The following is a 25,982-nucleotide window of genomic DNA, read 5'->3' on the forward strand; positions in this document are numbered from 1 at the left end:
CTAAGGGCAGTCCAGGTCCTCTGCCAGAGAAGGACCGACTGTTCTCACACCTCTTCCTTCTACGGCATTTCCCCAGGCAGAGAGGAGAAATGGGAAATGTATAAGGTTATTTGGGGGGTAGACTGAGTTGACTCCGAGGCAGCGATAGGCAGGTTAGTGTATTCTGCCTTTCTGGGGTTTACTTAAAATATATTTATTGCTCAGGCATGGGCTGGCCTGTTATGATGATCTTTGGATTGTACCGTGGGTTTCAGACAAATGTAGAATGACTTACTTAAAATGTAGGTAAAATTTATTATTACACGTGAACTCCTCCTAAAAGTTAATATCTAAACGAAGATAATATTGTCACAAGTATATTCTTATCCACTTTCAAAACACTCTTTCTGAAGTCTCTAGGGAGCAAGTTTGCACGCATCACACAAGCGATTCAGCAATGCTGAGTGTCTAGGGCATCACTGTACTCACTCTGGGAGGATCCTACAGGGACAGTCTCCATTCACTGTATACCTGCACAGTTTCTGCTTGTACATTGATGGTACTTCCATCTCTTAACAACTTCAGACTCAGGAAACTTTGTGCAATCAGCATGATGTTCAGTGCTTCCTCACCACCCACACCCACCTCCCTCCCAATGCTAGTGATGCTGAGAACCCGACGTGGGTTGATGGTGGGAGCGGGGGGCAGGAGGAAAGGGTGGGGAGCAGCCAGACCAAGTCAGCAAGAAGAGAGGAGGTAGCCTGGCTGAGGCACATACAGATGATGAATACCTGTGCAGGAAGAGGCTCTGAAAGCAACTAAATAAAGCACGGCTAATTCTAAGATAAAAAGCGGGCAATGACGGAAGCCCGCGCGCCTAGAGCCCGTGCTCCGCAACAAGAGAAGCCACCGCGATGAGAAGCCTGCACGCCACAACGAAGAGTAGCCCCCGCTCGCTGCAACTAGAGAAAGCCCACGCGCAGCAATGAAGACACAACGCAGCCATAAATAAATAAATAAAAATTTTAAAAAAAACAAAACAGGCAAAACAAAAGTTCCAGTCACGTCCCATCAAGAATCCTGACAGTATCTCACGTTTACAGGGCCAAGGATTTTTTTCAAAGCTTTGCAGATACCTGCTACAATTATTTAAGGTATAACCATTATCACTGAGAAGTCAAACATCCAGCCCTGGATGGACCCACCCAGGTTCACATCCTGGCTCTGACGTTTACCAGTTCTAACAAACTATATATGTTTGCCTGGCCTCAGTTTCTCAATTTAAAAAATGGAGATCATGGACCATACTTTGCAGGGTGGTAGTAAAAAGTTAGAGAGAGGGCTTCCCTGGTGGTGCAGTGGTTGAGAGTCCACCTGCCGATGCAGGGGACGCAGGTTCATGCCCCGGTCCGGGAAGATCCCACATGCTGTGGAACGGCTAGGCCCGTGAGCCATGGCCGCTGAGCCTGCACGTCCGGAGCCTGTGCTCCGCAACGGGAGAGGCCACAACAGTGAGAGGCCCGCGTACCGCAAAAAAAAAAAAAAAAAAGTTAGAATTGATAAAAAGCACACATGCCAAAGGTCTGCATAAAGCAATATCCTACAGATAAGAGCTGTATAAATTTTGGTTAGAAAAGAATATATATGGTTGCTGTGGATATGCAATCAAAAATTGAAATCGATTAGGTTGATGGCATAGTTTTAAATTATAAAAAGTACAAACTGAAATGAACCAACATTATTACATAATCGACACCTCAATAATCTGGGCCCCTGACAGAGAAAACTTAGGTAAATTCAGACAAAATCTAGCACTGCTCCTCCAGCTCTGTTCTGTCAACTATCTCCATTTTCACACCTCCGTCTACTGCCCCCATTTCTGCACCCACCAAAAAGCACCTCTATTCTCTTGGATAAGAGGGGGAATTCTGCCATTTTCCTTTTTAATGGAGGCCTCACAGCTGCAGATCACCCTTCTCATCCCACTGGACAACTGGCCAAATTCTAAAGTACAGCTTAAAACTTTGTGAAATAAGTCCACCTCTGTAAAATAAGTTGGCTTGCTAAGAAGTCTTTGGCAACTCAATTCCTAAGGGGTTAAATGGACACCAAATTTTTCTAAAAACTAAACTGCCTTTTGTAGTCAGAAAATGTGTATCTAAACAAACTGTTCACTTCCCTCAAATGTAATTCTGAATAAAAGGAAGAGAGCTGCTTCTGAAATCCAATATTCAAGTGAAACAGAAAAGATCCTCATGAGGGAGCGGTTTAGAAGATGTATGGGAAGGTATGGGAACCATGCCATGGAAGGAGGCTGTGAGCTGATTAACAGGGAGTGTGAATTAATTCTTCAGTAACAACAACTTAGAAAAGATGAACGTGGGTTAAAAATGTCCTGACTTGGGACTAGCATGGCACACCATCAAGACTGTCTGCAATCTTTTGAGCCAACCAATTATGCAACTTCTAAACTATATTTGTAGTCTGTTTACTTCAAGTGTCACAGAAATAACTCCTAGGCATTTTATTTATGCACAAAGATATGGAATCTTCCTGAGTGAATATATTTTACACTGGGGTACATGTTTTGAATCAACTTAGCTAAAACTAAAAGTAAAACAGAAGCAAGAAAACTTTTAACTCACTTGTCAAACTCATCAAAGAGATCACAACTCTGCAGTTTTGAAAGAGCAAGTCGAAAGTATTCGGCTAGAAAACAAATGGAGTATTAGGAATAACAGCAATCATGACTTCTTAGGTACACAGTAAACCACCTTATCCACTGCCCTCCCCAAAACCCACTTCAAACTGGCATGGCCACCTGTGATTTATTCTGTGGTGAAAATTCATGTTACAACTGCAATTAGCCAGCACTGCTTAACAGGCGCACTCAAAATGGTGAATGCTCTAAGGACATTCTCCAAAAACCCCAGAAAAATAAGATGCTTAATCTAAAAACAATCATAAGCAAAAATTAATCATATCAGGTTAATTAATCATATTAATTAATAATAATATTAATAGTCAAAATTAATAATTTTATTAATAATAATTAAACTATAATTATTAATAATTAATAATATTATTAATAATAAAAATAAAATTTAATAATTGTTAATTTTATTAATAATAAAATTAATAAATATAGAAATAAGTATAGAAATCAATATTCTGCAACTTTAAACCTATTAGATTATCAAACTCTCTGCAATGTATTTTAAACACACAGACACACAGACACACACACACACACAGGATCAGCTGAATAAGAAAAGTCTAACTCAGGAAACTATAGGCTTGTCACCTCCTAGGCTTTCAGGGTCTCTCAAAACCTAGAATATACAATCGTGCAAGGCAAAGCGGTTGTCAACAAGCAGAGGGAAAATCGTTTCATCATTGGTAAATGGAGTAATTCTCTCTAAATTTAGCAAAAATAAAATATCCTCTGATTAAATTAAAAGATTGACCAAGGACCTAGAATGTGATGACATAAAATAAAACTCATAGGTAAAGAGGTGAAATGGGAAATAGGGAGGAAGTTAACCCATAGGGTTGTCTTGCTAATTCTGAATTGGAATAAAGTAAGGCATTGGAACTCATGAGTAATATGGTGGCAAAACAAAAGTGAAAAGCAGTTTCTCAAAAACAAAAAAGTCTACCTTTTTTCATTCTTTTATTCCACACTGACTCAAAATGAATGGAGATTTATGTATTAAAATTTAATTCCTTTCACCCAATTCCCAGATCATATCCTTAGGAATCATTATGAAACAGAAAGATTAAAAGGCCTTAAAATTATATAAACATGTGATTCACATCACACACCACTCATATTAATAGAGCAGGGTAAGAATAATATTACTGACCTGATGTTCTTATCCCATAGGGCAAATCAAACTTATCGCTACCATAGAAGGAAGCAGTATTTTTAAAATCAGCTGCACACAGAAAAGGGTGAAACTGATGAAACCTGGAAGAAAAGGATAAAGAATGATTTTCCCAAATGTGTATAATATTTGCATGTTTTTAAAATCACAACTGTAAATAACTGTAGTATGTCATTCCTATTGTATTAACTATACATGAATGTATAATTATTTTTAAGATTCTTTAAAAATCATCTTAAACACTATTTAAATATTACCTAGAATGGGATGTGCACTGGAACTACACACCCGGAAGGGAAACGCCTTCCAAGTAGTAAAACCAAAATTACGTAACAGCTTTGGGTGGGGAGTGGGGGGGGGGCACAAAATTTAAAAACCAGCAAACACCAGTGACAGCCATCTACAGGAAGAGACAAAGGAAGAAATAAGGGAAAGTAAAAGTACAGATGCTGATTCACTCCCAAAAGAAAAGGTACCATAAAGCTGTTGTCAGCTGTGAAAATAAAAACACACTGAAAGTTAGATGTAGCTAGAACTGAACTCTTTCCTGAGGTCATTAAATTAAAATTTACTCAAGAACAAGAACTACGGATACTTGTCTTCTTGTTGCCTGTCCTGCCCCACTGCTCCACTTGGGTACTCTCTCAGACAACAATGTTTGATGAGGCGCCTGCTTTTTCTGTTTTTTCCCTCACTTTTAGCTCCTGGCACAGAGCAGGCAGATAACATACATTTAAGAAATGACTGAATGGGCTTCCCTGGTGGCGCAGTGGTTGAGAGTCCGCCTGCCGATGCAGGGGACACGGGTTTGTGCCCCGGTCCGGGAAGATCCCACATGCCATGGAGCGGCTGGGCCCGTGAGCCATGGCCGCTGAGCCTGCGCGTCCGGAGCCTGTGCTCCGCAATGGGAGAGGCCACAACAGTGAGAGGCCCGCATACCGCAAAAAAAAAAAAAAAAGAAAGAAAGAAAGAAATGACTGAATGAATTTCAACTCCAAACTAATTCTTTATGGGACCATTATGAATTAGAAAGAAAGAAGTTTTTTTAATTAAAGAGAAGGAACAGGGACTTCCCTTGTGGTCCAGTGGTTAAGACTTCACCTTCCAATGCAGGGGGTGCGGGTTCAATCCCTGGTCAGGGAGCTAAGATCCCACATGCCTCTGGGCCAAAACCCCAAAACATAAAACAAAAGCAGTGTTGTAACAAATTCAATAAAGTCTTTGAAAACGTCCACATCAAAAAAAAAAAGGGGGGGGCTTCCCTGGTGGCGCAGAGGTTGAGAATCTTCCTGCTAATGCGGGCGACACGGGTTTGAGCCCTGGTCTGGGAAGATCCCACATGCCGCGGAGCAACTAGGCCCGTGAGCCACAACTACTCAGCCTGCGCGTCTGGAGCCTGTGCTCCGCAACAACAGAGGCCGCGATAGTGAGAGGTCCGTGCACCGCGATGAAGAGTGGCCCCCGCTTGCCACAACTAGAGAAAGCCCTCACACAGAAACGAAGACCCAACACAGCCAAATAAATAAATAAATAAATGTGGGGTTTAAAAAAAAAAAGAGAGAGAGAGAGATAAGGAAGAGGTAAAGCACATATTAAAATGCCATTTCCACCTACCAGGACTAGGTACTGCAGAGCAAGTCAAGCTAACCCTTATCCCATCCCCAACACATGGCCCCTTCTCTCCGGCCTTATCAGTTTTGTTCTTCCTTAGTATAAAAATTGCAGGTGGAGATCAGAGCGCCCCTGCGGTTTCAGAGGCTGCATGACAAAATGAAAATAAACAGCAGTAGAGTAGGGACAAATTAGCTTCAGCTTGATCCTGGCTTTGCTACCCAGGAACCACTAACCTTGGCAAGTCACAGGAGCTCAAGATCTTTAGAGCTGAGCTAAGAACTTATACCATATTCAGACTAAGCAAAGAGGTGAGAAACTAGCCCTTCCTACTCAAGAGGGGTGTGCGTGCTAGATTCAGTTGTGACAAGTGTTAGCAGCCTCAGGGGTCCAGCCAACTTCAAAGGTCATTATCTGTATCAGGGTTGATCCCCAAGCTTAGGATCTGCTCTGGGAAGAGGAAGTGTCAGGTCACCTGACTTAAGATTGAGAGGAGATTCAAGATCTTCCCAGGCTTCCTTGGGAAAGTAAACCGCAGATGACTTTGCACCTTGAGGTGAAAGCAATAAAGGATGCTATTCTTCAGAGTTGGTGGGAGTGATAATGATGGTAACTGATGATTAACATCTACTGCCAGTCAGATCTTGTACTAAGTGACTTACATTTTATTTCTAAATGAAATAACTGTTAAGCACTGTGGCAAAGAACAGTGGTCTGCCATTTCAGTAAACAAAGGATGTTGAAGCCCATCAAGCCTTAGGCTACTGCAGCCGCCCCCCAACTGTGCACCCTGAGGGGAATTCAGGAGGAAGGAAAACAGGATACTGGCCCCAGATCGCTGAGGTGCGTATCAAAGGAATAATTCCAATAATACAGTTTCTTGCATCTTCCCACACATAGAAAAGGGGTAAATTCATTATCTTGAGATGTCTGTTTTTTCTTTAATTAGCAGTAATCCTTATTTTTAAAATTTATTTATTTTATTTATTTTTGGCTGCGTTGGGTCTTCGTTGCTGCACATGGGCTTTCTCTAGTTGCAGTGAGCAGGGGCTACTCTTCATTGCAGGCTTCTCATTGCAGTGGCTTCTCTTGTTGCAGAGCATGGGCTCTAGAGCACAGGCTCAGTAGTTGTGGCTCATGGGCTCTAGAGCGCAGGCTCAGTGGTTGTGGCGCTGGCGCACAGGCTCAGTAGTTGTGGTGCACGGGCTTAGTTGCTCCATGGCATGTGGGATCTTCCTGGACCAGGGCTTGAACCCGTGTCCCCTGCATTGGCAGGCAGATTCTTAACCACTGCGCCACCAGGGAAGTCCAGCAGTAATCTTTTGATGTTCGACTCCCTGTTTTTTTGTTCCCCAAAACTCCTACAAATCCTGGCTCCTCCCTCTTTGGAACAGTCCCTCAGAGCTATCTGAGAGGCTGTATCCCAGGCTTAAGTCCTCAGTAACATCCCAAATAAAACATAATTCTCAACTTTTAGGTTGTGTTTTTTTTTTTAGTCAATAACTCCATGTCTCACACAGAGTAGGGGCTCAATAAGTATCTGCCTTATCTGTAATAATTATATATTACATCGTATTATGTTACAGTATGTTATATTACATTATAATGATCATCTTTGCTGTTGTTACTCCTACAAAAGCCTGGAAAGGAAGGTAAATTCTACTAACCAATTTAGACTGTGGAAAAAAAAAATGTGGCCTGCCATTCCAGTAAACAAAGGATGTTGAGGCCAGCAAGCCTTCAGCCCACTGCAGCCACCCCAGATGGTACACCCCGAGGGGGATACACGGTGGAGAAAAACAGGATGCTGCCCCTAGATAGTTAAGGTGCATAACAAAAGGAATAATTTCAATAAGCCCAGACTCCTGCATCTTCCTATTCATAGAGAAGCACTAAAATCATTAACTTGAGATGTCTGCTTTTTTGTGATTAGCAGTCATCTTTTGATACCTGACTGTTAAGGGAAACACTGACTGAAACTGCCTGCCCTGACCATGAGTTATTTTACGACAGGAAGTCCTGGTAAGGAACACGGAACTAATGAGGCACCACCAACCGGAAGAATTCGGGAAAGGTCAAAAAGACAGAGGAGACGCCAGTCCACGTGTCCTACCAACCTCCCAGAATCCTCCTCGCTGGAATCCATCCTGGCTGAGTGATGCGTGCACCACGAGAAAGGACCCCGAATCCGAATGACTGGCCAGAGACAATCCGGAAACTAACCCCGTTACCATAAAACCCGAGACTGCGAGCCACGTGGCAGAGCAATCCTCCTGGGTTCCCTTACCCTGTTGCTCTCCGCCCGGGCGCCCCTTCGCAATAACGTCTCTTGCTTTGTCAGCACGTGTGTCTCCTCAGACAATACATTTCCGAGTGTTACACAAGAGCTCACTCTAGAACCCTGGAAGGGGTCTCCCTTCCTGCAACATGGCTACATGTCTGTCTTTTTCAGCAAAAACTCCAATATTTCCTCCCTTACCTCTTTGGAACTGTTCCTCAGAGCTATCTGAGAGGCTGCCATCCCAGGCTACAGTCCTCAGTAAGGTCCCCAAATAAAACATTCTCAACGTTTAGGCTGTGCTTTTTTTTTTTTTTTTTTTTTTTTCAGTCGACGAGACAAAGAAACCAAAGCTATAAAAAGTGAAGTAACTATTATCTGGAGTCACTAACCCATACCTGACAAAGATGAAACCACACCCAAGCTCAATGCTAAGGAAAGGTGTCCTCTTCATAGCACTGCAGGTAACTCCGCCAGGTTTCCCAGCAGAGCTTCTCCTGATGGCTACTGCAAAGGAGGGAGCTCTGCCTCCAGGGAATACTATTCACGTGACAAATGTGCAGACTTACACACCTGCTGAGCAATCTTTCATAAATACTCTAACCCCTTTGGGTTTTCTCAGAAAGAAAATGCCTTTTCTCTCGAAAGCTGAAGAGTACTTTGATTCTAGAGTAGCACTTTGAAGCTGCAGTCTGCAACCCATGGGTGGCTCATGAAGTCAATTTTGCGAGTCATGGTCAGCTCATTTTTAAAAAGTGAATAGAACAGAATACAGGGTATCTGGAGTAGGAAAGGTAAAAATTCTTTCTTTTTTTTATTATAAATATGTATGGACACTAAGTTCCAAAGCAAAATGTATTTCTTACTATGGGTCATGGTTTAAAAAAAAAAAAAAAAAAAAAAAGTTTAACATCACTCTTCTAGTTTTGCAGTGATCCTAACTGGACACACACCCACAGACTGACTACAAGCAGCCGTGGCACACCTGTAGTCAGATGTAAAAATATTTTATGTATCTAAAGTTTTCCAGAAGGTTGGCTGATTTTTAAAGGGACCTGTAGCCCCAAAAGGTTAAGAACCAGTCATGGAGAGATACAGTAATACGATAAAAGAAAATAAGAAAAGACAATGTTAATTTTAGATCCTTAAAAGATAAAATGCTGAAAAGCTTGTATGTGTTTTACACACTTCAACATGCCCAGACCCGACTGTCATTGATTTCTATTAATCTGGAAGCATTTTGACCAGCACTCTATCAAAGCAGTGGTGACAAAGAAAAAGAATATTTATGGATGGAAGAGTAAATTCTCTACAAGTCCTGACAACCATAATGAACAATCATTATTTACATTCTATGTAGTTCATTAAAAGTCTGTGAAAGGAAAATATCTACTGTAAACTTTAACCTAAAAGTTAAATAAAAATAACAAGGGTGGAAAATAACATGGGAACAAGGGTGGGGAAAGAAAACCCTAAAAGGACAGTGCACTCTTTTATGATCAAACACAAACAGACCTCTCTAATCTCACCTGTGTGAAAAGAATACTGGTCTGACTGAGTTCTTCAATGCCTTTTCTTAAAATATATGCAGAGTTCTGACTAAAAGCACAAAAAGACACAGGATAGTCAAGCTCTTCCTTAAATGTAGGATAACCATATTATGTACTTATACTGCTAAGATTTGCGTGAAAAAAAGCAAACAAGTGTGGAGAATGATTACAAACACATTTTGAACATTTTGTGTGCCACGGTTTCTTTTGTATTTTTACCTCAGGAGAGAGGCAAAAGCTGGCTTTGATAAACAAGGCTGGATCTTATTTCTCTTCTTCATTTCCACAGGTGGCACCCTATGAGACAAAAATAGCGTCAGTCAGAAACCAGAACGAGGAAGACGGCCCAAAGGGAAGAAAATGCCCTGGGAGCCCACGCGGTGCCACCAGTGAGAGGCTTCTCAGGCAGGGAATAGAAACGCTCACCGCAGCCCCTGACGTATGACAGAAGCTTCTCCTAAGTCCTGGACACATTTGAGGATTCATGGATGCAAAGCGAGAGACTGGAAAAGGCTGAGGTGACAGTGACCCAGAAGGGTCAAAGAGCAGTGACTCAAAGGACCCTTTGAGAAGAACTGGGATCATCACACTGTGGAAGCCAAGACCAGACTCACAGTTTAGAAGTTCCTAAAAGCCTGAAAAATGCACACGGCTCTGTAGGTCCTCCGTGCCACACGCGGGGACACCCATGGGCAGCAAACGCCACAGAGACACTGCCCCGAGCAGGTTCCGTAGCCCCTGCCTGTGCCCCGGGGACTCCCCAAATCCCACCATTTAGAGTCACATATCTAACTCCCCTCTATTCTTGGCACAGGTTAGGCGCTTGTGTGTCCCCTGAATGGAGCACTTGTCTCCACAATTTCAAAGGGTATTGTGATACAAGACAGAGCACAACAATGAAAACAAATGAAGGGGACAGGGGGCAGCAGGACCCAGACTCAGCCAGGAAAGAGCGAACAGCCTAATATAAAAAACTATTAAAGGGCTTCCCTGGTGGCGCAGTGGTTGAGAGTCCGCCTGCCGATGCAGGGGACACGGGTTCGTGCCCCGGTCTGGGAGGATCCCACATGCCGCGGAGCGGCTGGGCCCGTGAGCCATGGCCGCTGAGCCTGCGCGTCCGGAGCCTGTGCTCCGCAACGGGAGAGGCCACAACAGTGAGAGGCCCGCGTACCACCAAAAAAAAAAAAAACTATTAATGATCATCAGTTGTGTGGAGAATTAATCTAAAAAATTAGAATCAATTTTGAATCAATTTTCTTCTGCAATCACAGGATTCAAAGAGAAACAGCCTAAACCCTTCATGGATTGACTCAATTTTAAACTTTTTTTGGTACAAAATCCACAGTTAAAACTGCTAGCTTTCTGAACTCTGAGGCCAGATGCAGAGAATCATCTTTTATAAATACCCCAAATGGCAAAACTCTCTTGATTTATATGTGAGGAAGGTACATAAATATGGTGGGCCAGCACAGCAGGCCACAAAACCCAAATTATAGTCAGAGGACAAAATAAAGTATAAGGTATTACTTGGTTTCTAAGGTTATTAAACCAGAAAACAAACTATTTGGGGATATTGTGAAGACTGTGGGTGTTTTTTCTTAAAAAAAGACAATTACTTGTCTTAAACAGTTTTTAAGGAAGCAAGTTCCGAGGTAATTTCCAGCTCCGAGGTAATTACCAGCATCCGAGGTAATTTCACGATACTTTCTGTGTCTGCAGTAATGTGTTAGCTTAGGAGTGACATGAACGTGCCTCAAATTCTGATGACAAGAAAAATGTGCTGAATTTGGACCCTTTTCATTGTCTTCTTTGTCATTTCCCCTGTGACCAAGAATAGGATTTGTAGGGAATTAGCAATCTAGTAAACTTCCGTGCTTTCTTTTCTGTTCTTGTCTTCCATTACTAAGTACAGGACAGAGACAAAAGTGGCAGAGATGGAGGGAGAGATGCCTGCAGTAGGATCCTCATGTGGTATATAATCAGACTCCTGAGATCTATGGCTCATTATTTAAGTCCAAAACCTCAAAACTTGTGTCCAAACCGACCCACCTGGCATTGGGTTTTTTCAGTGACCGTAAAGAGCATTACAATGATTTGCCTAACTTCCTTCCATAAAGAGCATTACAATCAACCAGTGATGAAGTTAAATGCAGAAGCATCATTTTTTTAATCTAGCAAAACAAAACAAAACCTAAAAACATGATCTAGGATCTACTATTCAAACACTGGCAAAAAGTACCGAACTTTTGTCTAAGGCAGGAAGTTTTTATGTGGTTTATTTTGACATCCTATACTCACCACTCATTCAGGATTTAAAGGTCATCAAAACTTGATTCCTCACCAAAGGACTGACAATAGGAAAAAGGATACCTCTAGACTAACAGTTGTCCTCCAGGATTACATTATACATTTATAAGCTAAGTGATTTGGGTTTTCCAACCCGTTGTCCACGTCAGTTTTTCTGCTCTGGTCATTTGCATTAAGATGAAGAATTTTTTAAAACATTTATAACACATAGTAGCAATTTCTGAGCAAAAATCTGGGAAACTCAAGCAAAGGAATTTCCAAAAGTACCAGACTTCTGAATTCTGAGTTTTGAAAATATATTTTGAGGAGAAATAGACATAGTCTAATTTGATGCCTTTAGTGTTTTTGAATCACCCATCCTCAGGGTTGAAAAATTGTTTTGTATAACTGACGGTACTGTTGGTTCAAACTATGTTAGTTTACAGTTTGTTGCAAACATTGTAGAATACAGCAACATGTATATTAACTTTCTCTCTATTTATCTTTATTATAGAAAATATCTTAGAATGTTCTTGATAGAGTAGCACGGTAATGATGGTCTCACACTTGGTGTGAATGGTAGTTTAGCAAAGCATAGCTCAAGGATTTGCAAAGTTAGGAAGAGGGACAAGAGAACCTCTCTCCCCACCCCCATCTAAATATGAAATTTGGTAAATTAGAATACTTTGTAAAAACAAATTCATACTAATTACCATTATGTACGAGATGTTTTGTTTTTAACCACATTGAAGATAATCAGGAAAGATTTTTTCCTTAATGTTTCTCCCGAGTGTAGTACTATAACAAAAACTTAATGCTACGAAACATTTTATATGCACCTTTGAGTAGGCAATTTAATCTAGATTATCTAATGTTCCTCCCATGATAACTCATCTGTTTTTAGTATCAGCAACATTTGGCAAGTTTATTTTTTAGATATAAACTGTGGTTCATCTGTTCACTTTTCTAGAAAAAAATCATTCTCATGAGAAAAAGCATAAATTAACAAGAAATGAGAGTGACTCGATTTGCTTTTAGAAAAAGAAATGCTTAATCAGCTATCCTGTATTTGGACTTATTCAGGTGTTAAGAAATTTAGGGAGGTATAAATGGTTGAATGACCACAGTGCTCTTTTTTTGTTGCTGTTAATCTAACAGACCAGCCTTAACTGTGGGCCTGAATCCTAAAAGGACAGTTGCCACAGTGGGAGGCAAGGAAATGTTTGGCTGGCAGATGAGCACCAGTGATAGCCAAATGGAGGGACATACTTGCATGGTCAGTTTATTCTCTAATTCCAATAAGTTCTTTGCTTTCAGAAGCAAGAAAACATTTCCTCTCCCCTCCCCCTCCCCCACCCCCTTTTTTTAAACATACCACAAGGAAAGTACAGACAGTTGTGCTACCTCAAACCCTTCGTGACACTTGTAGAAATCAGATTTTAGATTAGACAGAATCATTTTTTTAATCTCTTGATTTGTTTTCCTTTGGTTCGAAAAGTTGTGTTATACTCAGTCGACTCTAGCAAAATTTTGTATGTGGTAGCATAGCTTTAATTTATCCTATTACAATGCTGTTCTGAATTTTCTTTTGGTTTTTAAAAAAACAAAACCTGTTGCTTAGAAGCCATGAACCATTTTACTTTACTTCAACTTGTCAAAATGTCCTTGTTTGAAAAAATGAACGTTTGGGTTCACTCAGGAAATGCATGTCAGGAAGCTTGTATTATAAGTTGACGAGTTGTGATGTATCAGTAACTGCTGTTACTCCTTTTTCAAAGAAATATAATTGATTTTGAAGTTTTCTAGATTGTCACATGCTTTGTGACGAATGCAAGGAAATCAAGTCCTGTGTGGTATTTATTCTAGTCATTTGATTTCTATTCAGGCTATAAACTGTAGCTAATTTTTTATTTGCAATTAATTCATTCAAACTAAGTACTTTTCAAAATAGAAAAAAAAAGGAAAAATGATAAAAAATCTTATTATAGAAGTTTTCTCTTTAATAAAACTACCTGTGCCTCTTCAAATTTTATATGTGACATTTCAAGTCGAAGTCATTTCAAATTGCACATACATCATTATTCACCAAATATTTTTAAACAAAAGGAACCATATGTAGTGTCTACATTTTATCAACAGTCTCTTATCCAAGCATTTTAGACTCTAAGAATCAAGTGCCACTGAGTCTAAGAATTACTCCATCAATTCAAAAAGATGAATTATATAAATAAGAATGTGATGCCCCAAAGACGGTCAACACCACTGCTTCACTGAAAAGTCAATAAAAAGATGTTGCTGTTTATCAATATTTAAACTGTTAGATGTAATGTATAAGATACTAGAATGGTAAAACTCCAATTTATAATGGAAAAGCTAGAAAAGGTTCAAAGTGTTACAGGGTTTGTTTTTTGTTTGTTTGTTTTTTGTTTTTTTTAATAGGTCCCTCTAATACCATTTGCAGGTCTATGTGAAACACCAGTTTGGTAGTCATTTTTAAACAGCAAAAATAAAACTTACCCATAGGCATTTGTTCCCCACAATATACAATGCAGCACATAATAGAGGAAGACAGCACTCAGGAAGATGGCCACAAGGTACCCTCTCATGGCTGGCCCACCTGAAACACAGGGGATGAAGGCCAAGGGAAAGACAAGATCGTTATACAGGTGATTTACACAATGGCTTACATACAAGCATTAGTGAATAAACATATAGAGAGAAGAGTATAAGAAACTGACATCAGCCTGTTATTTTGGAAACACCTACTAAATTTTCAGAAGGTGAATATTTTTTCTGTCTGTCCTTATCCTCTTTAATCAACACAACATGATTCATGTTTAGACCAATACTTTCCCATGTTAGATAGGAAAAAAATTCATTCAGAACAAAATTTTACACATCTATTTCAAATCCAAAACTTTTTTCAGAAATATTAAAAAATACCTATTTTCTCTATCTCAAGAGAAAATGAATATATGCCTTAAGATGTAAACAAACATTTTGTTTTGTCATTGCTCGAAATGACTTTTAAATGCTATTTATGCTAAAAGTCATTTTCTCATTTTAAAAAACTGGGGGAAAAAACCTACTAAAAAATATTTCCGACAACCTCAATTTTTTTTTTTAATTAACTAATTAATTTATTTATTTTTGTCTGCTTTGGGTCTTCATTGCTGCTCACGGGCTTTCCCTAGCTGCAGTGCGCGGGCTTCTCACTGCAGTGGCTTCTCTTGTTGCCGAGCATGGGCTCTAGGCATGCAGGCTTCAGTAGTTGTGATGCGTGGGCTCAGTAGTTGTCTCGTGGGCTCTAGAGCACAGGCTCAGTAGTTGTGGTGCACAGGCTTAGTTGCTCCGTGACATGTGGGATCTTCCCGGACCAGGGCTCAAACCCGTGTCCCCTGCATTGGCAGCTGGATTCTTAACCACTGTGCCACCAGGGAAGTCCTCCCACATCCTCACTTTTTACATACTTTTAGATGCACCATATCACAGCACAGGTAAATTTAGCTAATTATTTGCTTGTTTTTATACTAAATGGACAGTATAGTTCACTGCACATTTATAGATAGACACAAACCTGGACACCATCCTCTCTAGAGTATAAATGCAAAAAACAAAAAAAAACCCTTTACAAAATATATTTTTTATAGCCTAAAACATTTTTAGTTCCCACTTCTGCTTCAAAGGCAGAAATGAGTATGTCCTCACTTCTACATGTAATGAAATGCAAAAGACAAATTTAATATATGTTTCTATACTAGATCTTCTATTTCAATGCATGTTGCTTAAACAGATATACTATTTCTTTGCCTCTCTTATCAAGTTTCTGGTCCATCTAGATACTTGAATGTACCACTGGGCTCACTCCTGTCCGTCTCTATTAACCTCAATTGGGGCAATTTAGTGTCGAACGTGAGTCTGGTTAGATTCTTTTATTTTTTTTTAATTTTATTGAAGTAGAGTTGATTGGTTAGATTCTTAAAGAGCTCCATTGCCTTCTTAAGTATAATCTACTAAACATAAATGAAGCTGTTGTGGATCATGTGAGGTCATCGTAACAAATGTAATCATCGTTCTGGGCTCCATTAAGGTTGAGACCCTCTGGAGCTAATGAGGGGGTGTGGGGCTGTTTGGAGTTGACCCTAAACTGTAGGGATTATCCCATGCAGATTGCTGAGCACACCGCCCTTCGTGTCAGCTGTTGCTTCTCACTGCAATTAAGGCAGCCACCACCCCCATGTGCCACTATTATAAATTAATTAGAAATGAAGACTGTCAAGAGGAAGCAAATGAACGTGTTAAATGAGCAAATTTTAGTTTACACATACTTCTAATTTAGCAGACATAATCCCCGCGAAGAGTCAACACTGGTTAGAAATCAGAAGACAGGAATCATGGCCCAACTCCACATAATTCCTGGCTTGGAGGGAGGCCTTAGGTAAATCAGTGTCCCCTTTTCCAACCTGACTGTTCTCACACGTTCAGGAGTGAGAGCACACAGCCAACCTCTTTGGGCTGTTAGAGTGGCCAAAATGATGGGCGTCTGGCATAACCTAGGACACAAAAATATGTGCTGAATAAGTTTGTATATTTTATGGTTGTTTGTTTTCTAAAGCTAAAGCCAGCTGTGCTTTTTTTCTATACAATAAAATGCATGGGTTTTGAGAAAACCAAAGGGAAACTTGGCCTGCCCTTAATGTAGCCTGTGCAGTATTCTTACTGGTCTGACAGAAAGAGTCAGTTGGGTGTGGCTGTGGCGGAAAGGCCACTTCCTCTGCTGGCAAAGGGAGTAAACATGGAAAGGACTCGTAGATCACCTCAGGCCTGTGCTTCCCTTTCCACCTTATTCTGTCTTCCTTGCCCATCTGCAATGTATGTCTTGATGTATTGTGCATTATTTTAGAAATCACCTTAAATTCTTGGTAAAAAGCAAGAAACAAATTGCATGATCATTAGTGGGTAAAGAAAAAGTATGGTTCTGTGCTTCTTGAGAAATAATTGGTAAAATCCAAGTAATGGAGAGAATTAAGGTTTGGGATGATCAGAGTAAAAGTCTAAGACAGTGAGGCATGGGAGATGCTGGACACATCACTGAACTGGTTAATTGAGGAAACAAAGATAGCGAGATAGCTAGCCCAGAGCCCGGCCCCTATGACATGTTCAACAAATGCTAGCTCTGCTTCCTCCCCTTCACGTGTGAGAGAAGTGCTAATAATTAAACACTTTGGCCAGAGGCCACGAGTCATGATTCATGATGGCAGGACACAGGGAGCTGGTGTGGCCTGTCCTTGGCTCATTCAGCCCTTTGACTGAACTGGCCTCTGCAAAACGTTTTTTGTTTTTTTCATTCATGTGTCACACAAACATGAATGTAGGATAAATATAAAAGACTCCAAAGAACACAATGGAATTCTTTCTATACTGTGACTCAACTGAAAATACACTATAATTAAGCCTCTTCTGTTGTACATTGGACAGCCTCAGATATCAGGGGTGTTCAGAAACTCTGGAAGTTCTAGAATCCACAAGTTAGACTTGGACAGAGAAAGTTTTAGAAATTACTGATACCAGGCTTAAGACTGTCCTGGAAGACATTTAACCATGGGCCAAAACAGTCACCAAACAATCTGCTTAAGTCCTCAGATTAAATATTTAAAACTCCACCCAGAGTAACATCAGTTTTGCAAACACCCAACAAGGATGCCACTTATCAGTATCAGCAATTTCTTTAAAACATATTTACATCTAAGGTAAGATAGCATATGAAAGCCTAGAGAAAGAACTCCGTATTTACAGTTCAATTTGCTTATCTGTCCCTCAAAACATATTCTTTGGGAAATTTATATATCACTTTACAGAGCATAAAAGTATGGGTAAGCGAGATGTTGTTTTTTTCCTCAGCAGTTTGTGGTTTAGCTGAAGACAAAGAAGTGTGAGAAAACATTTTTTTGCTTCAAAAAGTAAAATGAGGGCTTCCCTGGTAGCACATTGGTGTAGAGTCCGCCTGCCGATGCAGGGGACACGGGTCTGTGCCCCGGTCCGGGAGGATCCCACATGCCGCGGAGCGGCTGGGCCCGTGAGCCATGGCCGCTGGGCCTGCGCGTCCGGAGCCTGGGCTCCGCAACTGGAGAGGCCACAACAGTGAGAGGCCCGCGTACCGAAAAAACAAAAAAAAAAGTAAAATGAACCTACTCGTGAAGAGCTACTGCATACGCCACCTGAGAAAAATTTTGGAAGCTTTACCACTCTCTCACATGTCATGGGCAATTCAAAGCAACCATATTCAAGTTGCAAAGCAAACTGGGGCCGGCCAGGATATCCTTGTGATAAACACGTAGAGGCCCTCCGCTCGCTCACAGCAAAAACTCCCACAAATAAATGAATTCTCTAATTATAAGTCTATAAATGAAACAACCATTTTGCTTTGAGCAAAAGACTCAAAGGAACACCAGTAAGAATTTAACAGAGAGTGCCTGCTTTAAGGGGAGGAAAAAAAAAAGTCCCTTCAATATAGCTTCAGTTACCAAAACAAACAAGTTTCAAGATCTTGACATTAAACAACACATATCAGCTTCTTGGCTGCAGATGCTACTAAGACCGGAGTCCCTAAAACATCCTTCACGAAGTTTAAGCCATAAAGCAATTATTCACCGAAAGTGTGAGTAGAGGGTGTCAAGGGAGAGCAGGAATCATTGGCAGAGATCAAATGTTTATTTCTTCCCCAATTATGATACATAACCCAATAGATGAATAATCTGCATATGCCAAAGTGAGCTCAATCTTGGCAACAGGTTTTCCTTTTCTTTAATAATAACAGTATATTTTATAAGTTCATAAAATGCTTGTATGTCCATCACTTCATTTAAGGCTCAAAACAAGCTTGATAAACAGATGTGCAAGAGTCTGTCATACAGAGTGAAGTCAGTCAGAAAGAGAAAAACAAATACCGTATGCTAACACATATATATGGAATCTAAAAAAAAAAGAGTGGTTCTGAAGAACTTAGGGGCGGGACAGGAATAAAGACACAGACATAGAGAATGGACTTGAGGACAAGGGGAGGGGAAAGGGTAAGCTGGGATGAAGTGAGAGAGTGGCATGGACATATATACACTACCAAATGTAAAATAAATAGCTAGTGGGAAGCAGCCACATAGACCAGGGAGATCAGCTCGGTGCTTTGTGACCACCTAGAGGGTGGGATAGAGAGGGTGGGAGGGAGAAACAAGAAGGAAGACATATGGGGACATATGTATATGTAGGGCTGATTCACTTTGTTATAAAGCAGAAACTAACACACCATTGTAAAGCAATTATACTCCAATAAAGATGTTAAAAAAAGAGAAAAAAAACAGATGTGCAGGCATCATCTTCTTGATGAATGAGGGAAATGAAAGTTTCTGCAATTCAGTGAGTTGTCCCAGCTCACACAGTTTAAGAGACAGAAACAGACTTAAGTCTGACCATTTCTTTCTCACAGTTCTACTCCTGGTGTCATCCTGTCTATCAAGACAAAATACATGAGGGGAACCCAAAAGAGAAAATTCTAATTGACAACTTCCTGACAGTGCGCTGTTGATGGGCAGAGTTCCGAAAGGGCAAATACAGACATGGGTTGCAGGGAGAGGGCTGCAGGGTAGGGTTCCCCAAAGTGACATGGCGGCTCCAAGGGTCAGCACCGGCCGAGGGCTTGTTAACATGCATGTTCCTGAGCCCCTACTTCATCTGAGTCTCTAGGGCTTGGAAAAGTGTATTGAAACAAGAACACTCCAGTCTGATTCTTACGCCGACCCAAACTACAGTTTGAGAATCACTGCTCTAGGATTCTCAAGAGAACCATGGAGGAATGTACTGAAATACGGAGACCGTAACAGATGTTACAATTAATGACCCCACTCCATGAGAGCAGGATTTGTCAATCATTTTATTTGCATTTATTTATCTACTTCTAACAATACATGTCACACAGAAGATGTTAAGTGGATAATCGTTGAATGTAGTTACAGATCTCATAACTAGATGCTTTGTATTGATTTTTTATCCAAAATGCCTACCACATGGTAATGCCTAATGAATAATGGCTAATTAGAATCATTAAGATATTGCAGCGCTTAGCATTTTTCAAGGCCCCCGACAGATGCTTTCGGTGTATTATCTCATGTGATCCTCACAACCACCCTGTGAGGGAAATAGTAAACTAACAATTCCCATTTCACAGAGGAGAAAACTGAAGCTCTGAGAGGAATATTAACTTACCTGAGATAATAAATTGCAGAACAGATTCAAACCCGTATCTATCAGACCAGAATCCACACACTGTACTGCTGCTCTCCGGATGTGAGCTTTTACAGATTGGTGCAAGGTCCAGCCTTCTGATAACAGACTGAACATGACAGAATGTCTCATCTGCCCATCCTACCAGCTCCCTAAGCGGTATCAATTCTAGGAATTGATGAAATGGAGATAAAGTTTATAGTCACAGACTGCTGAAATAACACCCTATTACTCACAACCTTGTTCTTCCCCACCCTATTTTGGATTTCAGTAAATCCATTTTTTTTTTCCTCTATAGTTCTATTGAGTGTCCTGGAGCAGTGATCCTCAAACTTCAGTACGCTTAAGAATCAAACTGGAGGATTCCTATTTCAATGCACACTCTTGAGCCCCAGGGCAACCATAATAGCATTGCTTATAAAAACAAAACAAAAACCCTAAGGAATGACACTTGAAAATGGTCAGATTCTTATTTTTAGACTCTCTAATGCTTTTTCAAACCTAAAGAGACTTGTTTTTCCAACAACCAGTTAGAAAAAAGCATATTCAGCAATAATTCTAGAAACATCATTCTATTCTCTAAGCACAAAAACCCGGTGGGTATCTCAGTCAGTATCACATGACTCCAAGGAAGAAACATGCTTCCACACACATGGTTCCAGACGGACCCAGCCTGCCCGGCCTCTCTCCCCCCAGTGACCTCTAGGCTCAGCTGCAGACACACCCCGGTGCCCATCCGTAGGCTCAGCTCCACCCCAACCTCTGAGCCTGATCCTGGCCCAAAGAAAAGGGAGCCTGAGAAGCCTCCAGCGGCAGCTCAACAGTTTGGTCAGGTTCCCACTGATCCCACACTTGGACATGTCATTCACCTGGCCTGAATTCCCGTTGCCGGGTCCCTGAATTACATTACATCCTAGTTGTCCAAGGTCTTCATTCTTCTCTCTCTCAGCTACCCCAGCAGCTCAGCAATCAAACATCCAATTCTAAGTAACTAGGATCCTACACCATGTACTCATCCACTCTATCCCTTGATACCCTCTGCTTCCCCAGTGACAGAGGTCTTGCTCTGCTGCTGTTCGGTCTCCTCTCTCATCCAGCATACCTCTGCTCCACAAAAATACTCGATAACTTGCATCTTTGTGCAAAATAGACAAGGACACCCAATCTGGCTCCACACAGCCCTGTGGGCACATAGCTTGGCATGGGCAGGATTTCAACCACAACTTTCCTCTCAGCCAGGTGCCCCTGTTCAAGGTTCACCTCCACAATCTTACCAGGTGGCCCTGCTCTCAGCCTGTGTCCATTCAACCCTGGGAGAGACTCTTCTTCATTCAGGTCTCCACCAGACCTCAGCTCACACTGACACATACCCGAGACTCTCTGAACTTGGCAACAGATCTTACATCCTGCCTTCCTTCCTCTTCGTATTTACTGCTCAGCGTATGACTCTTCTCTGCAATCACATGCCCCTGTGAGCATGAACTGCAGCTCTACCTACGCATTAATGTCTAAGTCTCTTAGTCCAGACCCACGGGTCCCCTAAGCCTCCTAGATCTAGCCGTCTCCATAGAGCCCAAACCTTAAAGAAGACACATAGGACCTGGCAGCAATGGATGGAAAGGCCTCAGTCCTCTTTAAGTCAGTTATTACCCCTTTTTCAAGTAATGATCCTTATCATTAATGGTATGACCCAAATGTGTCCAGAAGCCTCATTTATATACTAAGGACCTCCACCCTCTGGTGCTGATGATCATATAAATAATAGCACACTTCATTAAGTACTTACAAAATGCCCAGCACTGCACTAAGCCCTTTTCACATACGATGATGAAAACAGGGGTGCTATCATCCCCACTCAAGAGATCTTTCTGGGTTTTTATATTGTATATTATGGGAAACTTCTAAATTGTACATTCTGGAGAACTATAATCACTGTATTTTTTAACTATAACAGCATGAACTTAATATAGTTACTTAATATCCTGTTAAGCAAGGGAATGATACACATTAAAGTAGGCATTGATTAAAATATACTTAGAAACATTAAAACACAAAAGAAAAAACTGTTCATTTCACAAGTAAAGAGATAAATCTTAAGGAATTAGTAGTCTGGTTGATCAGATTTCTACTAGAAGGACCTGAAAATTCTCAAGAGGCCAAAATTTAAAAATAAAAATAGCACATATAAAATTCAGTATGCAATATTACACCACCTAAAAAAGCTAAATTTAAATCTGAAGTTCTGAGCTACTGTTATTTAATACAAATTAAGGGGAAAAAATCTGATATTACTGAGTAAATTAATAGAAAATTATAATTTGATTTACGTACCTCCTCCCTGGAAAAGCTATTAGTATAGTTTCAACAAATTGGACCAACTGTATACATTCTGCCTGATTTCTAAATACATAGTCTTTTCCTTTCTGCATAGCGGAAGAAGAATATGCATAATTTTCTTTCTCTCTTCTTCCCCCCAATTCTTCTGCTATACCATGCTATGCAGCTAGTTCCTATATGTATACACACATCTCCTCTTTCAGTCTTTCAAGAAAGCCAGTGCTTGGCTCTACCCACCACCAGTCCCCCACCATCAAGAAGCTTGCACAAGCCTCTTAGATAGCCTCACCCACCAGAAGGAAAACAGCAAAAGCGAGAAGAACTACAATTCTGCAGCCTGTGGAACGAAAACCACATTCACAGAAACACAGACAAAATATATAGGCAGAGGACTATGTACCAGATGAAGGGACAAGATAAAACCCCAGAAAAACAACTAAATGAAGTGGAGACAGGGAAAAGGGATTCAGAATAATGACAGTGAAGATGATCCAAGACCTCGGAAAAAGAATGGAGGCAAAGATCGAGAAGATACAAGAAATGTTTGACAAAGACCTAGAAGAATTAAAGAACAAACAGAAATGAATAATACAATAACTGAAATGAAAAATACAGTAGAAGGAATCAATAGCAGAATAACTGAGACAGAAGAACAGATAAGTGACCCAGAAGACAGAACGGTGGAATTCACTGCCGTGGAACAGAAAAAAGAATGAAAAGAAGACAGCCTAAGAGACCACTGGGACAACATTAAACACACCAACGATCGCATTATAGGGGTCCCAGAAGGAGAAGAGACAGAGAAAGGACCCAAGAAAATATTTGAAGAGATTATAGTCAAAAACTTCCCTAACATGGGAAAGGAAATAGCCACCCAATTCCAGGAAGCACAGAGTCCCAGGCAGGATAAACCCAAGGAGAAACACGCCAAGACACATAGTAATCAAACTGAAAAAATTAAAGACAAAGAAAAATTATTGAAAGCAACAAGGGAAAAATGACAAACAGCATACAAGGGAACTCCCATAAGGTTAACAACTGATTTCTCAGCAGAAACTCTACAAGCCAGAAGGGAGTGTCATGATATATTTAAAGTGATGAAAGGGAAGAACCTACAGCCAAGATTACTCTACCCGGCAAGGATCTCATTCAGATTCCACGGATAAATCAAAAGCTTTAAAGAAAAGCAAAAGCTAAGAGAATTCAGCACCACCAAACCAGCTCTACAACAAATGCTAAAGGAACTTCTCTAAGTGGGAAACACAAGAGAAGAAAAGGACCTACAAAAAAACAAACCCATAACAATTAAGAAAATGGTCATAGGAACATACATATCGATAATTACCTTAAACGTGAATGGATTAAATGCTCCAACCAAAAGACACAGGCTCACTGAATGGATACAAAAACAAGGCCCATATATATGCTGTCTACAAGACACCCACTTCAGACCTAGGGACACATACAGACTGAAAGTGAGGGGATGGAAAAAGATATTCCATGCAAAGGGAAACCAAAAGAAAGCTGGAGTAGCAATACTCATATCAGATAACATTGACTTTAAAATAAAGAATGTTACAAGAGACAAGGAAGGACACTACATAATGATCAAGGGATCAATCCAAGAAGAAGATATAACAATTATACATATATATGCACCCAACATAGGAGCACCTCAATACATAAGGCAACTGCTAACAGCTATAATAGAGGAAATCGACAGTAACACAATAATAGTGGGTGACTTTAACACCTCAAGGCAACTGCTAACGGCTATAAGAGGAAATCGACACTAACACAATAATAGTGGGTGACTTTAACACCTCACTTACACCAATGGACAGATCATCCAGACAGAAAATTAATAAGGAAACACAAGTTTTAAATGATACAATAGACCAGATAGATTTAATTGATATTTATAGGACATTCCATCCAAAAACAATAGATTACACTTTCTTCTCAAGTGCACATGGAACATTCTCCAGGAGAGATCACATCTTGGGTCACAAACCAAGCCTTGGTAAATTTAGGAAAACTGAAATTATATCAAGCATCTTTTCTGACCACAGCGTTAAAAGATTAGAAATCAATTACAGGGAAAAAAACATAAAAAGCACAAACACATGGAGGCTAAACAATATGTTACTAAATAGCCAAGAGATCATTGAAGAAATCAAAGGAGAAATCAGAAAATACCTAGAGACAAATGACAACGAAAACAAAATGATCCAAAACCTATGGGATGGAGCAAAAGCAGTTCTAAGAGGGTAGTTTACAGCAATATAATCCCACCTCAAAAAACAAGAAAAATCTCAAATAAACAATCTAACCTTACACCTAAAGGAACTAGAGAAAGAAGAACAAACAAACCCGAAGTTAGTAGAAGGAAAGAAATCATAAACATAAGAGCAGAAATAAATGAAATAGAAATAAAGAAAACAATAGCAAAGATCAATAAAACTAAAAGCTGGTTCTTTGAGAAGATAAACAAAATTGATAAACCATTAGCCAGACTCATCAAGAAAAAGAAGAGGACTCAAATCAGTAAAATCAGAAATGAAAAAGAAGTAACAAGGGACACCGCAGAAATACAAAGCATAAGAGACTACTACAAGCAACTCTATGCCAATAAAATGGACAACCTGGAAGAAATAGACAAATACTTCAAAAGGTATAACCTTCCAAGACTGAACCAGGAAAAAATAGAAAATATGAACAGACCAATCACAAGTAATGAAATTGAAACTATGATTAAAAATCTTCCAACAGGGACTTCCCTGGAGGTGCAGTGGTTAAGAATCTGCCTGCCAATACAGGGGACACAGGTTCGATCCCTGGTCTGAGAAGATCCCACACGCTGCAGAGCAACTAGCCTATGTGCCACAACTACTGAGCCTGCGCTCTACAGCCTACAAGCCACAAATACTGAAGCATGTGCACCTACAGCCCGCACTCCGCAACTAGAGAAGCCACTGCAATGAGAAGCCCGTGCACCACAAGGAAGAGTAGCCCCTGCTCGCCACAACTAGAGAAAGCCTATGCGCAGCAACAAAGACCCAACGCAGCCAAAAAGAAATAAATTTTTTTTAATTTATTAAAAAAAAAATCTTCCAACAAACAAAAGTCCAGGACCAGATGCCTTCACAGGTTAATTCTATCAAACATTTAGAGAAGAGCTAACACCCATCCTTCTCAAACTCTTCCAAAAAACTGCAGAGGAAGGAATACTCCCAAACTCATTCTACGAGGCCACCATCATCCTGATACCAAAACCAGACAGAGATACTACGAAAAAAGAAAATTACTTACCAATATTACTGATGAGTATAGATGCAAAAATCCTCAACAAAATAATATCAAACAGAATCCAACAACACATTAAAAGGATCATACCCCATGATCAAGTGGGATTTATCCCAGGGAGGCAAGGATTCTTCAATATACACAAATCAATCAATGTGATACACCATATTAACAAACTGAACAATAAAAACCATATGATCATCTCAATAGATGCAGAAAATGCTTTTTGACAAAATTCAACACCCATTTATGATAAAAACTCTCCAGAAAGTGGGCATGGAGGGAACCTACCTCAACATAATAAAGGCCATATATGACAAACCCACAGCAAACATCATTCTCAGTGGTGAAAAACTCAAAGCATTTCCTCTGCGATCAGGAACAAGACAAGGATGTCCACTCTCACCACTAATAATCAACATAGGTTTGGAAATCCTAGACATGGCAGTCAGAGAAGAAAAAGAAATAAAAGGA

General features: G+C 40.4%; 1 protein-coding gene across 8 annotated transcripts in view; it reads right to left on the reverse strand.

Annotated features, from left to right (window-relative positions):
- ST3GAL6 (ST3 beta-galactoside alpha-2,3-sialyltransferase 6) overlaps positions 1-25,982 on the reverse strand; it is a 77,311-nt gene that overhangs the window by 21,068 nt on the left and 30,261 nt on the right. For 7 of the 8 annotated variants that reach the window (XM_079922734.1, XM_079922730.1, XM_079922736.1 and 4 more), the window contains 4 exons: positions 14,109-14,208; positions 9,525-9,602; positions 3,846-3,949; positions 2,625-2,688 (listed from right to left, as the gene is read on the reverse strand). In XM_079922734.1, coding sequence (XP_079778860.1) covers positions 2,625-2,688; positions 3,846-3,949; positions 9,525-9,602; positions 14,109-14,197 — 335 coding nt within the window. In that variant the 5' untranslated portion in view covers positions 14,198-14,208. Of the gene's footprint in view, positions 1-2,624; positions 2,689-3,845; positions 3,950-9,524; positions 9,603-14,108; positions 14,209-15,919; positions 16,145-25,982 lie in introns of all 8 variants that reach the window. The other variant, XM_079922735.1, reaches the window with a different exon arrangement.

Source organism: Stenella coeruleoalba (genome assembly GCF_951394435.1).
Source record: "Stenella coeruleoalba genome assembly, chromosome: 5".
Taxonomy (NCBI): Eukaryota; Metazoa; Chordata; class Mammalia; order Artiodactyla; family Delphinidae; genus Stenella; species Stenella coeruleoalba.